At 42.8% G+C, this 13,716-nt stretch overlaps 1 protein-coding gene across 1 annotated transcript in view; it reads left to right on the plus strand.

Annotated features, from left to right (window-relative positions):
• The window catches only part of afg2a (AFG2 AAA ATPase homolog A), a 138,154-nt gene that overhangs the window by 103,148 nt on the left and 21,290 nt on the right, over positions 1-13,716 (plus strand). Inside the window, exon 16 of the mRNA XM_030061797.1 lies at positions 6,834-6,998. Within this exon, the coding sequence (XP_029917657.1) occupies positions 6,834-6,998 (165 nt within the window). The remainder of the gene's footprint in view (positions 1-6,833; positions 6,999-13,716) is intronic.

Below are 13,716 nucleotides of genomic sequence, written 5' to 3' on the forward strand. Positions count from 1 at the left end.
TTCTCCGAGTCGGCGTGACTCACCCAGGCCTCTGCGGATTGCGGACTGACAGGTTAGGAAACCACATACAGCAAATGCCTTCGGGCGGGGAACAGAGTCAACTCACGTCTCCTCGGGCGAGGCAGCGAGCCGGGCGGCCCTCATCCTGCTCAAGTGCACATTAGAACGAGCAAAAAAAAAAAAAAAAATAGAGATTCAAACAGGTGAGATAGATTAGATATTTTATCAACCGTGTGTGTGTTTAGTGTCGTGAGCCTAATCCTCCCGATCGTGTTTCACTTGTTTTGGAAAGGATCGCGCGAGGCGAAGGCCAGGCCCGCGATCTAAGAATAAGACACCTGAATTTTGCGGGGGCGTCCGTTTGTAAACAGTTTTGTTGAGACGTCGCCGAGAGCGGCTCGCACCGAGGCCGGCCAAGAATGTGTGTGCGGCACAACAACGCTCCGAGGAGAAGATTCCCAGCATTCCTCGCTGGTTAGAGAGAGGCACCGGCCTTCGCAGATAGGAAGTCGTCTGTCATTAGGGGGTAATCACTTCTTGAGGAGGATCGCAATGCCTGGAATGATTACTGTTGTTATCGGCAGTGAAACTTGGCGCAGAGAGAGCGGATGAGGTTTTTTTTTTTTTCCCCTCTCTCTCTCTCTCTCCCTCTCTCTCCCTCTCTCTCTCTCTCTCTCTCCTCTCTTTGTGTGTTTTGATGAGCTTGACTGATCCGGCGTAGGCCCCACTTGTTTTTCTGACTTGAATGAAAACTTTCTCACCCTCCGCACCGCGTGCCATTTCGTTGAGCGAAGGGCGAAGCCGACGCACTCGGCGACGTAAACGCCTCACTGTTGACTTACTGCTAGTTGGTATGTCTTACCCAGGGGCATTTCTAATTACTAATGGCTCATGTGTAATGATGCCTATCATTTCAGTGGTGCAACAAGGTGGATGTAATCCCGTGTGCAGACTATTGTTAGAAAAACAGAGTCTGTCCGACGGTATTTTGCACACGGTGGGCTGCTCTCCTCCCCATGCCACTTGTCAGTGTTTGTTTGCAGGGTTTTGTTCCTGCAGCCCTTTCAAGTGGACTGTCTGGGTCCCTACGTCCAGCTGTTTTTGTCCTTCCCTCTCCCTCGCTCCCTCCCTCCCTCGCTCCCTCCCTCCCTCTTTGCCTTCTGCCAGTCGAGCCAAGACTTCAGGTGGAATGATGCTGTTACGAAAAGAGCCCGTCAACGCTTGCCCGACATGCCAAGCCAAGTATTTGTCTTTCGGGGTCCCCCCCCCCCAACCCCCCACGCCTCCCTCCCTCCCCCTGCACTCCTCCTCTCCTCCTACCCCCACCCCCGGATCCTTGAGAACAGGAAGTGTATCTTGTTAAGTGATGGATGGGCCCCCTGCTCTCGCTGAGAGGAAAGAAAAAAAAAGGCCTTTCTTTCCCTCCAGGGCAGTCAGATGAGTTTAGCAGTCTCAAAGCTGAGGGTCGGCTCTGCTTTTTGGGAGAGCCTTGGAGCCCTTGGAGCCCGAGCGCCTGGAAGCCACGGGCACTTCTTCATTATGTGTGCAGAGAGAATTAACGGCCGGTAAAGTAGTGGGCAGCCACGCTGCCAACGGGGAAAAAAAGAAATTGATAATACAAGCAAAACGGAGCTGACGTTAAATGGTGCACAAGAATGTTTAGTGGACTTGTGCATTTTTGTGCGCGTGTGCTTTCACGCATGCTTGCGTATGCACATTTGTGTGTGTGTGTGTGTGTGTGTGTGTTTGTCTGTGTGTGTTTCTTAGCCAGGGGTCAGCAGGTTTGCGTTGGCATGCAGCCGCCAGACACTTCCAGGGAGAGCAACTCAGGAAGTGTCCCTGGCACGTCCACAGCCTAGTGGAATACACACCGACGCGACTGGCTCAACCTGCAGCGACAAACAACCACAGACTGCACACACACACACACACACACACACACTCCCCTCCCCATACCCACCACCCTGTGGGAACAACAGTGATTAAGAAGCAGCTTCAACAATTATTTATCGTCCAGATTTGTCCACATCTCCGTGAACCCGCCGGCACATATTACTTTTCTGCTGCGGGCCTGAGACATATCCATTATTTTCAACGCTCCCCCTTTGAATTACGATGACATTATTTCCTCCTTGTCCATTTCTAGCGTTGGCTCATCCTCCACAGACAGACCCGTTCACTTTGCGGGGTGGAAGAATCGAGGCGGTGTGAATAAAAAAAGGGACATTTCCTCTCATGATCCATTGCTCTTTTGTAAGCTGCGGCTCTGTTGTGGTTACCTAAGGATAGCTACCTGTGTTTGTCTCAAGTTTCCATCTTCTCATGTTCCATATACAGGGATGTATCAGGAAAACAAACCAAAAAAAAAAAAAAAAAAACTGCAGAGGAAAAAGGCAGGAAAAGCATGGTTGCTTATTAGAAACGAATGGAAGCTGTTTGTCCAGAATTTCAAAAACCCAAATGCAACAGAGATGGACTTTAACCTCAGGTGCCTCACACTTCTCAGAACCTTCAGCCGATTCAGAGACGTGGTGTTTTCTGCTTTGATGAGGAAAACTCTACGCGGTCAGATTAGAAGTCCTGGGTTAGGGTTAGGGTTAGGGTTAGTCCTGCTGAGTCAGCGCCCGATGCGTTGATGACGTTATAAAGTTGCACCAGACTCGGACCATAACAAGAAAACTGTTGACAGCCATGGACAAATAAATGTATAAATGCTGCTATCAAGGTTGTGTTAAATAGAATACAGTTGTCCATCGCTATAACGTGGTTCACCTTTCGCGGATTTTTTTTTTGTGCAATTTTGCATGCTTTTTTATTTTTACTGGACTTATTTTTCTACGAAGGTTTGAACTTTGAGAGTTTAAACAAGAGAGAAAAGTGAGAAAATGTTAATGCCTGCCTGAGAAAAGTGTATAAAGTGTGTCGTGAGGGGTTTTACAGCCTTAACCCTTTATAGGGCAAGTGACTATTTTTGGTAATTTCAGAAATTTTACATATCAGGCCCATCCCATGTCTCAGTTAATTCAATAATCATTTGGTCTTCACCCAGCCAATCAGCAAAGATCGCTCTACATCCCAGGTCACATGATTGTGGCGTTTGACCAATCTCAATGGCTTTGATTTTCTATAGGAAAATGAAAATTTTAGAAAAATTTTATAGAAGTAATAAAGTCCTGTCATGTTCTCTAATAACAGTCTAGGGTTGTTTTTTTGAATTTCAGAGTATTTCAATGAGTGCCCTATAAAGGGTTAAAACATCTAGAATAATTGTAAAAAATAAAGCTGACTACTTCGCGGATTTCGCCTATTGCGGGTTATTTTTAGAACGTAACTCCCGCGATAAACGAGGGACCGCTGTACATCTTAAGTATGAGCGGGAGGCATTTCGTACACTGGCTGATGCCGCTGCACCGTGAGAAATGCAAATTAAATCAGATGGAAACATCAGACGGAGTGGAGATTTGATTTTCGTGACCAATCAACATGAGAACAGTATTGGATTGAATTGACCTCTCAAGTGGAAATGAAGTGGACGTTCAGTCTGAATATGAGGGAGTCACGCCCGACCCATCCAGCAAAACAAGACACAAATACTGTATTTGATAGATAGATAGATAGATAGATAGATACATAGATAGATAGATAGATATACTTTATTGATCCCAACCAGGGAAATTCTGGTGTTCCAGCAGCAACAGTAGAAACATATAATAACGTTAAATAAAACAGAATAAAGGCTAAACATTTACAATAAAGACTATAAAGACTAACTAAATATTTACAATAAAGACTATAAAGACTAAAAACTAAAAATATACAATAAGGGCTAACCTAAGAAAAAGAGATATGGGATGTGAAATATACAGATGGTAATGAATATGAAATGAAATATACAGATGGAATTGACGTATATACATGATTGCATAGATAAGGAGAGTTAGCATGAAACCCCGAGAACCAAGAACCAAGTGGCAGAACCCGACGCCCGGTACTGGGATTCAGGAACTAACCGACTTGATTTGGCCTCTTACGGAATCAGCACTTCCCCTCCAGTCTGAAAAACAGTGTGAATGTGTATTAACCTAGGATGTAATATATAGATAATAAATAATAAATAATAAATAAACAGTTAAGGTGCTGGGTAGTGGAGTGTTAAAAACAGAACTATACAGCAGACAGTTGCAAGTCTCTGTCTGACAGATGTGATTTGTTGTATAGTGTGATGGCTTGAGATATGATTGATTGATTGATTTTCTTTTATTTAAGTGTCGTGCTTCACTCAGAAGCCCAGCCCAAATGGACTTACAAGACACTGTTGCACACATTACAAAACCATGCTCAAACATACAACAACAAACTACACATTAGAGTAAATCAGGAATACAAAGTCAAATCCAAAACCAGGCACTTCCAAAATATACCCCTCAAATTATGTATCAGTTAAACAAAATATGCTGCCTTCTGTTCCAGGCCTTGGAAATAAAATTTGCAGTCTTAAATACTTCAGCATTAAAGAGCCATTTCAATTTGTGGCCATCATCGACCCAGAATAGCTCAGGTTTTTGGTTTTGCATGGCCTCAAATAAAGGGACCCTCAACTCATCATACAGGGTGCAATAAAACATAAAATGAAATTCATTTTCAACATCTTTTAAATCACACACATTACAAATCCTATTCTCTTCAGGAATGGCTGTGAACCGCCCTACTTCAATGGCCAGGGGCAGGGTACCACTTCTCAGGTGGGCACACAGAGACCTCTGACTTCTGGTTAGAAAAGATTTGTTGTATAGTGTGATGGCTTGAAATTTGCTTAAAACGTGTATATATATAAAAAAAAATAAAATAAAACAAAGGAAGCTGTTGGGTTGGAGAGGTACGTGGTGCGTGCCGAGCGGCTGGACTGGCAGTGTGATAACTGTGGAGAGTTCAAAGGCTGCTGGTCCAGCCCCTCCAGCCTTCACTGATCCCTCCTGACGTGACCTCCTGCATGGCTTGTGTCTGTGTGTCTCTGGCCCCGTCTCCGCCGGCCGGGCTTTAGCCCCGCTGTGGCCTGTCTGGCTCGCCGCCAGCGTCTCCACTGTCTTCACCACCGGGCCCAAATCTGGCTGCACCGCCGCTGAGGATTCTGCATTTCACAAATCCTGCACCTCACACACTCTGCATGTCATTTCATGTGCTTTATAAATGAGAATGAAATATCTCCTGCACACGGCGGGAAGCTTTTCTGCTGCACTGCAAAAAGTCAAATCTTACCAAGATTATTTGTCTTATTTCAAGTCAAAATGTCTTATTTCTAGTCAAAATATCTCATTACACTTAAAATAAGACATGATCAGCTCAGCAAACTTTTACTTGTTCACTTGTGTCACAAGTAAAAATTTGCTTGTTCCATTGGCAGAATATGTTTCTTGTTTCTAGCAAATTTTAACTTGTTGCAAGCAAATTTCACTTGAAACAAGAGACAATTGTCTAAAAACAAGTTCCTTCTGAGGTGATCATGTCTTATTTTAAGTGTAATGAGATATTTTGACTAGTAATAAGACATTTTTACTTGAAATAAGACAAATACTCTTGGTAAGATTTTGACTTTTTGCAGTGTGTGGTCTGTTTCTAATAGTTTCTGCACTGCAAAAAGTCAAATTTTGCCAATGGAACAAGCAAATTTTTACTTGTTCACTTTGCTTGTTCCATTGGCAAAATTTGTTTCTTGTTTCAAGCTCATTTTCATTTGTTTCAAGTAAATTTTCACTTGAAACAAGTGAAAATTGTCTAAAGACAAGTTGTTTCTGAGCTGATCATGTCTTATGTTAGTGTAATGAGATATTTTGACTAGAAATAAGACATTTTTACATAAAATAAGACAAATAATCTTGGTAAGATTTTGGCTTTTTGCAGTGTGATAATGAATCTGTAGTTTTCATGAGGACGAATAAGGTTTTAACACCATTCTTGACCAGGATGCGCTCATTATTTTCAAGTCCAGCCGTTCCAAGGCGGTGGATGTACAAACCAAACCGGAGCACACACACGCCACGGCTGCCCCCCCCCTCCCCTCGGAGACGAGGCATATTTGTCTGTCCGTCTACCTGTCTGTGTCTGAGAGGCGCCTGCCACTTAATGACGTCTGACAAGCGAGACAGCGGCGGCTTCGGGTACTCAGGGACTGTTTTGGGGTCACGCAGATGTGATCTGTGGGAAGTGGTGGGTTTATCAGATAACCTCGACATTGTCTCCACGTTGACTGCTGGGTGTGAAAAACATGTTAGGCATTCAGTGCGTGGGTCCTTCTGTCGCGTCACAAAATGAACGCAGGAAAAGAATCGCTCAGTTCCCAGATCACCCACATAACAACCAATCAGAAGTTGTTAATTTTTATATTGTCATACCTGCCCAGGGACTACAGGTGGAAGTTAGCAACTGTTGCTATAACCTGGCCCGAGACATCTTTTCTTGTCCTACAAGATTAATGTTTATTTGTGCATTGTCCCTGTTTCAAATAAATAAATTCCTATTCCTATTCCTAAGTAAGGAGATCATGACCCTAAACTGATTATGTAAGAAGTGGAAAAGGTTTTTAATTAGAATTAGAGTATGGATTTATACATGTGAGACAAAATGGCTCCAGGTCCTGTTTGTATTTCAGTCACTTTTTATGCAGTGTTGATCTTATGTAATCATTTTTTCACATATTATAATAGATCTTTTGTGCTCTATCACCCAAAATGTGTTGGTCGTCTTTGTCTGATCTTCGTTCATCGACCGCACGTCTAAATCCTTTGTAGGATTTACCGGTAAACCAGAAGCTGACCGTGCTCCTCTCCGTCCTGCAGGCTCTGATGCGTCCAGGTCGCCTCGACCGGATCGTCTACGTGCCTCTCCCGGATGCTCCGACGCGACGGGAGATATTTTCCCTTCAGTTTCGCAACATGCCCGTGGCCAAAGACGTGTGTGTGGACGACCTCGTGACTCGGACCGACAAGTACTCTGGGGCAGAGGTGAGAGTCGTTTTCCATTTTCATTGCAGGCATTTCACTGAAATTCTTGTATGGAGTGACTTAAGATAGATAGATAGATAGATAGATATACTTTATTGATCCCAAACTGGGAAATTTCCAAGAAGAAAAAATAAGAAATTAAAATAAGAAATTAAGAAAAAATGTAAATACCTTGTAATCAGTAGGAAAATCTCAAAGCCACAGAATCCTGGTAAAGAAATCCTCTTGTTTACTGTGAGGAAAATGATTATCATCATCACACATCATTAAGCTTCACCGTTTTTTCTTGCTGATACTCTCGTCCGGAGACTAATAGTGGGCGCTGCGGTAAAATAAGTCTTTAATTGCTGGTTTACTGCGATTACTAGCAGTTATTGAAGCCATAGCACCGTGACAATAGATGTAAAAAAAAAAAAATTCCCTGATCAAGTGTAATGGAGAAGTTCAGCGTGAGGACATTCATAAAGTGGATCATTTTGTTATGGGGCGTCAGGGGGAAAACAAGCATCTATTCTGAGAAGCATGAATAAATCCCAGTAATGAAAGCCGAGAAGCGCACTTGGATTAACCTGCCGGCAAAGTGGATGGGAGGCATGTAGCATAACAGTCTTCATGGTTGGACACTCTGATACCAGCTTGGATTGGCTGGTCGGATCGAGCCAACACAAACTTTCCTAACACGAGACCCCGGGAAGTCAAATCCAGCATGGAAATGTCAATACCCTGCGAGAAGGGCTCCACTGTTATTGTTCTGTAGTGTTGGAGCTCGTGTCTTAATGATCCCACCTTTTTTTTTTTTTTTTTTTAAACCTTTGTTTTTGCTGTGTGTGTGTACTGTAGTGACCAAAAAAACCCAAAAATACATGCTCTCATAATTTGTGCGAGGATTAGCTGTGCATGCATTACACTAGGCTTTTCACGATCAGGATTTTGGGGGCCGATCACCGATCAGTGAGCAATATGTCTATTTAAATAACTTGTTTATTTACTGTATATACTTATGTACCGTTTGCTGAGTATCAACAAAAGTATTCTCAAGCATTTTTGCCGATGTGAGCATCCGTTTTGGTGTTCCTTTTTCTTTTTCCACGCTCCGTTTCTTGAACTCGGCACGCTCCTCCTTGTGTTCCTTAACCAGGTGCCTGATTAAATTTGTCGCTGCTCCCCCACGAGGTCCTGTAGTGTTTTGCACAGATTGCAAATAGCTTGAGTTTTCTCTGTCTCAGACACTTTGAAGAAGTCCCACGCCTCCGACATGTTTGTTTGAATCCGACAGCGAATGATTCAAGATTCAACACTGCAAAAACGCAAAATCTTACCAAGATTATTTGTCTTATTTCAAGTCAAAAATGTCTTATTTCTAGTCAAAATATCTCATTACACTTAAAATGAGACATGATCACCTCAGAAGTAAATTGTTTTTTAGACAGTTTTCACTTATTTCAAGTGAAAATTCACTTGAAATAAGTGAAAATTAGCTAGAAACAAGAAACAAATTTTGCCAATGAAACAAGCAAATTTTCACTTGAAATAAGACAAATAATCTTGGTAAGATTTTGAGTTTTTGCAGTGAAAAAACTTCATCGTCCGTCACTGGAACGTCTTCGGAGTAAACGAGACAGATAAAGCGACGCAACGGGAGCATCTGCAAAAAGTTTCAACACGACAATGACGTCATTGATCGGATTGGCGAGTTAAGACATTACAAATTGCACAAAATGCCAAATATAGCCGATCAGATGGGTGGAAAGCCTGCATTACGCTCACCGCGTCGCTTCAGGTTCAGCTCCACCGCAGCAGTTTGGCCTCTCGGTGCCTTGCTCAAGTGCACCCGGTGGTAGACGCTGAGGGAACGAGGAACTTGATTCATCCTGAGATCCAGACTCCATCTTTTACCCTTTAGGCTGCGGCTGTCCTCCAAATGAGGGACTTCAAAAAAAAAAAAAAAAAAAAAAACATGTGACCGCGGCCCGTGTGGAAGAGAGATGTCAGTGCGCTTTTCTGTGATGTCTGTATTGTGTCTGTGCTGTGTCACAGACCCCCCCCCCGCCACCCTCCACCCCCCCCCTCGTGATCTCACGCCGGACCGAGAACACACGCACAAACACTCCTTTGTGTGACAGGCTCGTCTCTTGGCCCAGGTCTGGCGTGTGATCCGCATCGCCCCGACAAACCGCCGCTGTTCTTCAATTAGTGCGTTTCAGGACGGGGCCTGAAAGAAACGGAGCGCATTGTTAGCAGAGAAAGAACGTCCACCTTTTGTCAGATAATCTCCTTTATCAACTTCCTTTGTGCCACAAGATGTTTGCCGGGGCTTTTTTGTCCCCGTATTTAGTGCATTTAGAGTCAAATTATGCCGCACTGGCTCTGGGAACCGCTCCTTCGCCGTCTCTCTCTATTATCTTTGTCAGGAAGATCATGTTTGTCTTTGACCTTCACCGTGACTCATAATTCACGGAGCGTTTGACACAAAACACATGCACGCAAGATGTACAGTATATCTTTTCTCATGACTGTAAATCTCCGCCGTATATTTTGACTTCAAGGCTTCATGGACGTGATAGAAATGTCACGCTGGCCTTCTGACAGGCTCGGAAAACAAGCCTTTTTTTTTTTTTTTTTTTTTTTTTTTTGGGAGACAAATTAGAATGTGGCGTGCCTTGGCAGGCTATGAAAACACAGATTTCATTGTTGTCACGGTCATGCTCTGCGTGTGACGTGTTTGCCAGCGCTGGTGTGTGTCGGTGACGTGTTGTTTCTTTCTCAGTTGTTTTGCCTGAGATAGTGCCGGAGAAAAGCTTGTTTTGTCAGGGACTATTTTTGGGGCTCAGACACAGAGGGCTCCTTAAAACTCACACACACACACACACACACACACACACACACACACAGATGTGCACACCGACTTCCCTTTCAACACGCTCTGAAGACTGTTCTTACTTGTTGGAGTCTGATGGCAGCAGAAGTGTCGAGGTCTTTGCCTCCCCTCGTCGTGCATGATCCTCTCCAGGGCAGGTGGAGGTTATCCATAGGGCCTCTTCATATCCTGGAAATATACTCTCTCTCTCTCTCTCTCTCTCCCTGATTCGTGACCAGGCAACCCCCACCCAAAAAAGCAGCCTAAAGCAGGCGTACACCTGGAGGAGGTATGCGGTGGAAACCAATCCCCCCGATATCAGGTGTTGCGCTTGACATCAGGGCTTTCTGAGATCGAGTCTCCGCTGTGGAATGGGAGGTTTTGCAGTCACTTGCCGTTCCGTTCTCGAAACCTCCACAAAAAACATTCAGAGATGTCACCGTTCAGATGATAAAAGTTCAGAGATGGAAAAAAAAAAAAAGATGGATTTCACTTGTACTCCTGCTATACGGTGCTCGGCTTAAGTATGCTGTGGGATCAGATTAGATTACCTGAAACTTCAGTGATCCCTATGGGGAAATTCAGCCATTGCAGCAGCAGAGAATAGGATACAGACAACAATAGAGAGAACTGAGGATAATGCAACAAATAACAAAATCATATAAGGACTAATACAGGTAATAAACACACTGGATGGACTTTTGACGTGCGTTTGAGGCTCATTATTCGATGACATCTGCAACGTGCCACCACGATGGAAATGATACTAATATCTCTCTAATCTGTGAGACTTTAAATAAGCCAACTTGGCGAGCGGCCAGTTAGTGCTACTTAACAAAATCTTTAAAAAAAAAAAAAAAATGCTGTGATGTGACTGAAAATTACAAATGTAACCCAAAAATATTCAAGTGTAATGTTAGGAATAGGACATTCTGGGGAAATATAAAAAAAATTTAAAAATTAAAGAAATTAAAAAAAAAAACATTTTCTCCCCTTTTGCTCTGCAGCTAAAAAAACAAAAACAAAAAAGGGCCACACTAGTCTTCTGTTGATAATCTTGAAATTGAATTGAATTGAAGAAGACATCGAGGGAATTTGATGAAATAGACAAATTGACTGATCAGTTCTTCCTCTCTGTTGTGTTAATGAGCTGTCCTGCTGTAATCTGTGGGCGGCACAAAACCATGCAGATTCAGCGCATGACTTGAGACCCCTGCTCTATAATATTCAGTGCATGAGACTTAAATACTTAAATGCAAACTCGCTGCTGCATAAATATGGTGCCTGGTTCCCCTCGGCGTCAGCGCCTCACGCAAAGCACACACAGCAGGGATTTATGTCACCCAACGATGATTTTTATTCGCATTCTGTCACTCGATTTAAATGCCAGACGAGAACTGGAGATCGCAAACGTTACGTGCACTGCAAAAAGTCAAAATCTTACCAAGATTATTTGTCTTATTTCAAGTCAAAAATGTCTTATTACAAGTCAAAATATCTCATTACACTTAAAATAAGACGTGATCACCTCAGAAGTAACTTGTTTTTAGACAATTTTCACTTGTTTCAAGTGAAAATTTGCTTGTTTCATTGGCAAAATTTGTTTCTTGTTTCTAGCTAATTTTCACTTATTTCAAGTGAATTTTCACTTTTTCCACTGGCAAATTTTGCCAATGAAACAAGCAAATTTTCACTTGAAACAAGTGAATTTTCACTTGAAACAAGTGAAAATTGTCTAAAAACAATTTACTTCCGAGGTGATCATGTCTTATTTTAAGTGTAATGAGATATTTTGACTAGAAATAAGACATTTTTGACTTGAAATAAGACAAATAATCTTGGTAAGATTTTGTGTTTTTGCAGTGTGTCTCTGAAAGTGGTTTCACAAATGTTTTTTGTGCTCAAAAAATAATGCATGGTAATTAATTTATCTGCCTGTTCAACATGTACTCACTGCAAAACCCCCAAATTTTACCAAGATTATTTGTCTTATTTCAAGTCAAAATGTCTTATTTCTAGTCAAAATATCTCATTACACGTAAAATAAGACATGATCACCTCAGAAGTAACTTGTTTTTAGACAAGTTTCACTTGTTTCTAGCTAATTTTCACTTGTTTTAAGTGAATTTTCACTTTTTCCACTGGCAAATTTTGCCAATGAAACAAGCAAATTTTCACTTGTTTCACGCCAATTTTCACTTGAAACAGGAGAAAATTGTCTAAAAACAAGTTATTTCTGAGCTGATCATGTCTTATTTTAAGTGTAATGAGATATTTTGACTAGAAATAAGACATTTTGACTTGAAATTAAACAGATTTTGAGTTTTCGCAGTGCTGTGTCTTGAACATTATTTAGTATAAACGTCTTTTCTTTGTCCCCTGGCGTCGTCTTTTCTGCACCCCGAGTGATGTTAGAGTGCCGTTGCCGTAGTTTGTGCAGAAAGAGCGGCCAGGGAGCGAGCGGGACGAGCGAGGGGCTACATCACAAATCACCTCCGAGACGCTCACATCACACACGTCACTTTGTGTCATGTGATCACAAACCTCGTGGAGAAAAACGAAGTCCAGGAGCGCTCATCTCATCTCTGTCGCGAGCTGAGCTTTCTGATCCAACGCCGATCAGACAGGCGCTTCTTACGACATCAGAAACATCGCCGAGTGAAGTTTTGACACGTTCTGCCGTCGCAGTTGTCAGTCGCCGATGTTTATATAATCCCCGAGCCGCATTCTTATTCAGATTAAAAAAATTTTCCCCCGCTGGATCCTTACTGCTACTTGCTAAAGCGGCTTCCCCGTGGGGATCATTAAAGTTTCATCTGATCTTATAGTGTCATTATCTGAAGTAATGAATGATTTGTGATGCAGAGAGAGTGTGAGTGGTGATACAGAGAGGAGTTATGTGTGTGTGTGTGTGTGTGTGTGTGTGTGTGTGTGTTGGGGGGTGAGTGACGCCTCAGTTTTGGCAACCTGACTACCTGAAGCACTGATTTTAATTGCATTCCTGGGAATTGAGACTTGTTTGGGAGGAGGGGGGTGTTTTTTTGGGGGGGAGGCCGGCGGACACGGTTTTGTCAGGTCGGAGCTAGAAGCTAGTTAAAACCTTCCTCCTCTCTTCCTCCCTGCCCACAGTGACACCTGGTTTCCTCCGCATTTTCAACCCTTACCTTCCCACTTAACCCTCCCCCCCACAACACACACACACACACACACACCTACACACACACTAACACACACACACACCTCGCTCAGCCCAAACTGCTGCCGGCTCTCCCGCCTCACCTCTGCCATCACCTCCAAACAGAAGCAACATTCGATACTGTAATCGCGCCGCGTTGTCACGAAGACGAAGGGCTTAACTCACCGCTGATGGAAGGTGTGATGCTGCTGCTCTTCTCCTCTGTTATTTTTTTATTTTTTTTTTTTTTTTTTTACCTTCCTATTTACGATCAAGCCCTGACAGGAAAAGACCTGGAGGATTTATTGCACCCTGTCACATGCGCCGAGTCAGATCCAGGCCCTCTTAGCTGTTAACCGTGTGGAGGAGCTGAGTTTCACCAGGGCCTTTTGTTTTTTGTTTTGTGTTCAAGTATATATTTTTTAATTTATTCCTATTCTGAATCTGGAAAAGGTCTGGAAAAGTATCGCAAATCTTAAAATAAACTTCTCATATGGTTACTCTTTTTATATCATCAACCTGTTGTCATCCTGAACGTCTTCATGTGATATTTCTCGACTGTCTTGATAATTGTCATCTCATTCAGACAATATACAAACACCAAGTGAGCAAAATCTTTCAATTAAGAAATAAAAATGGTATTTTTTGGCAAAGGCCACGTGAGAAACTATCAAGCAAAAGATCTT

Source organism: Myripristis murdjan, chromosome 10 (genome assembly GCF_902150065.1).
Source record: "Myripristis murdjan chromosome 10, fMyrMur1.1, whole genome shotgun sequence".
Taxonomy (NCBI): Eukaryota; Metazoa; Chordata; class Actinopteri; order Holocentriformes; family Holocentridae; genus Myripristis; species Myripristis murdjan.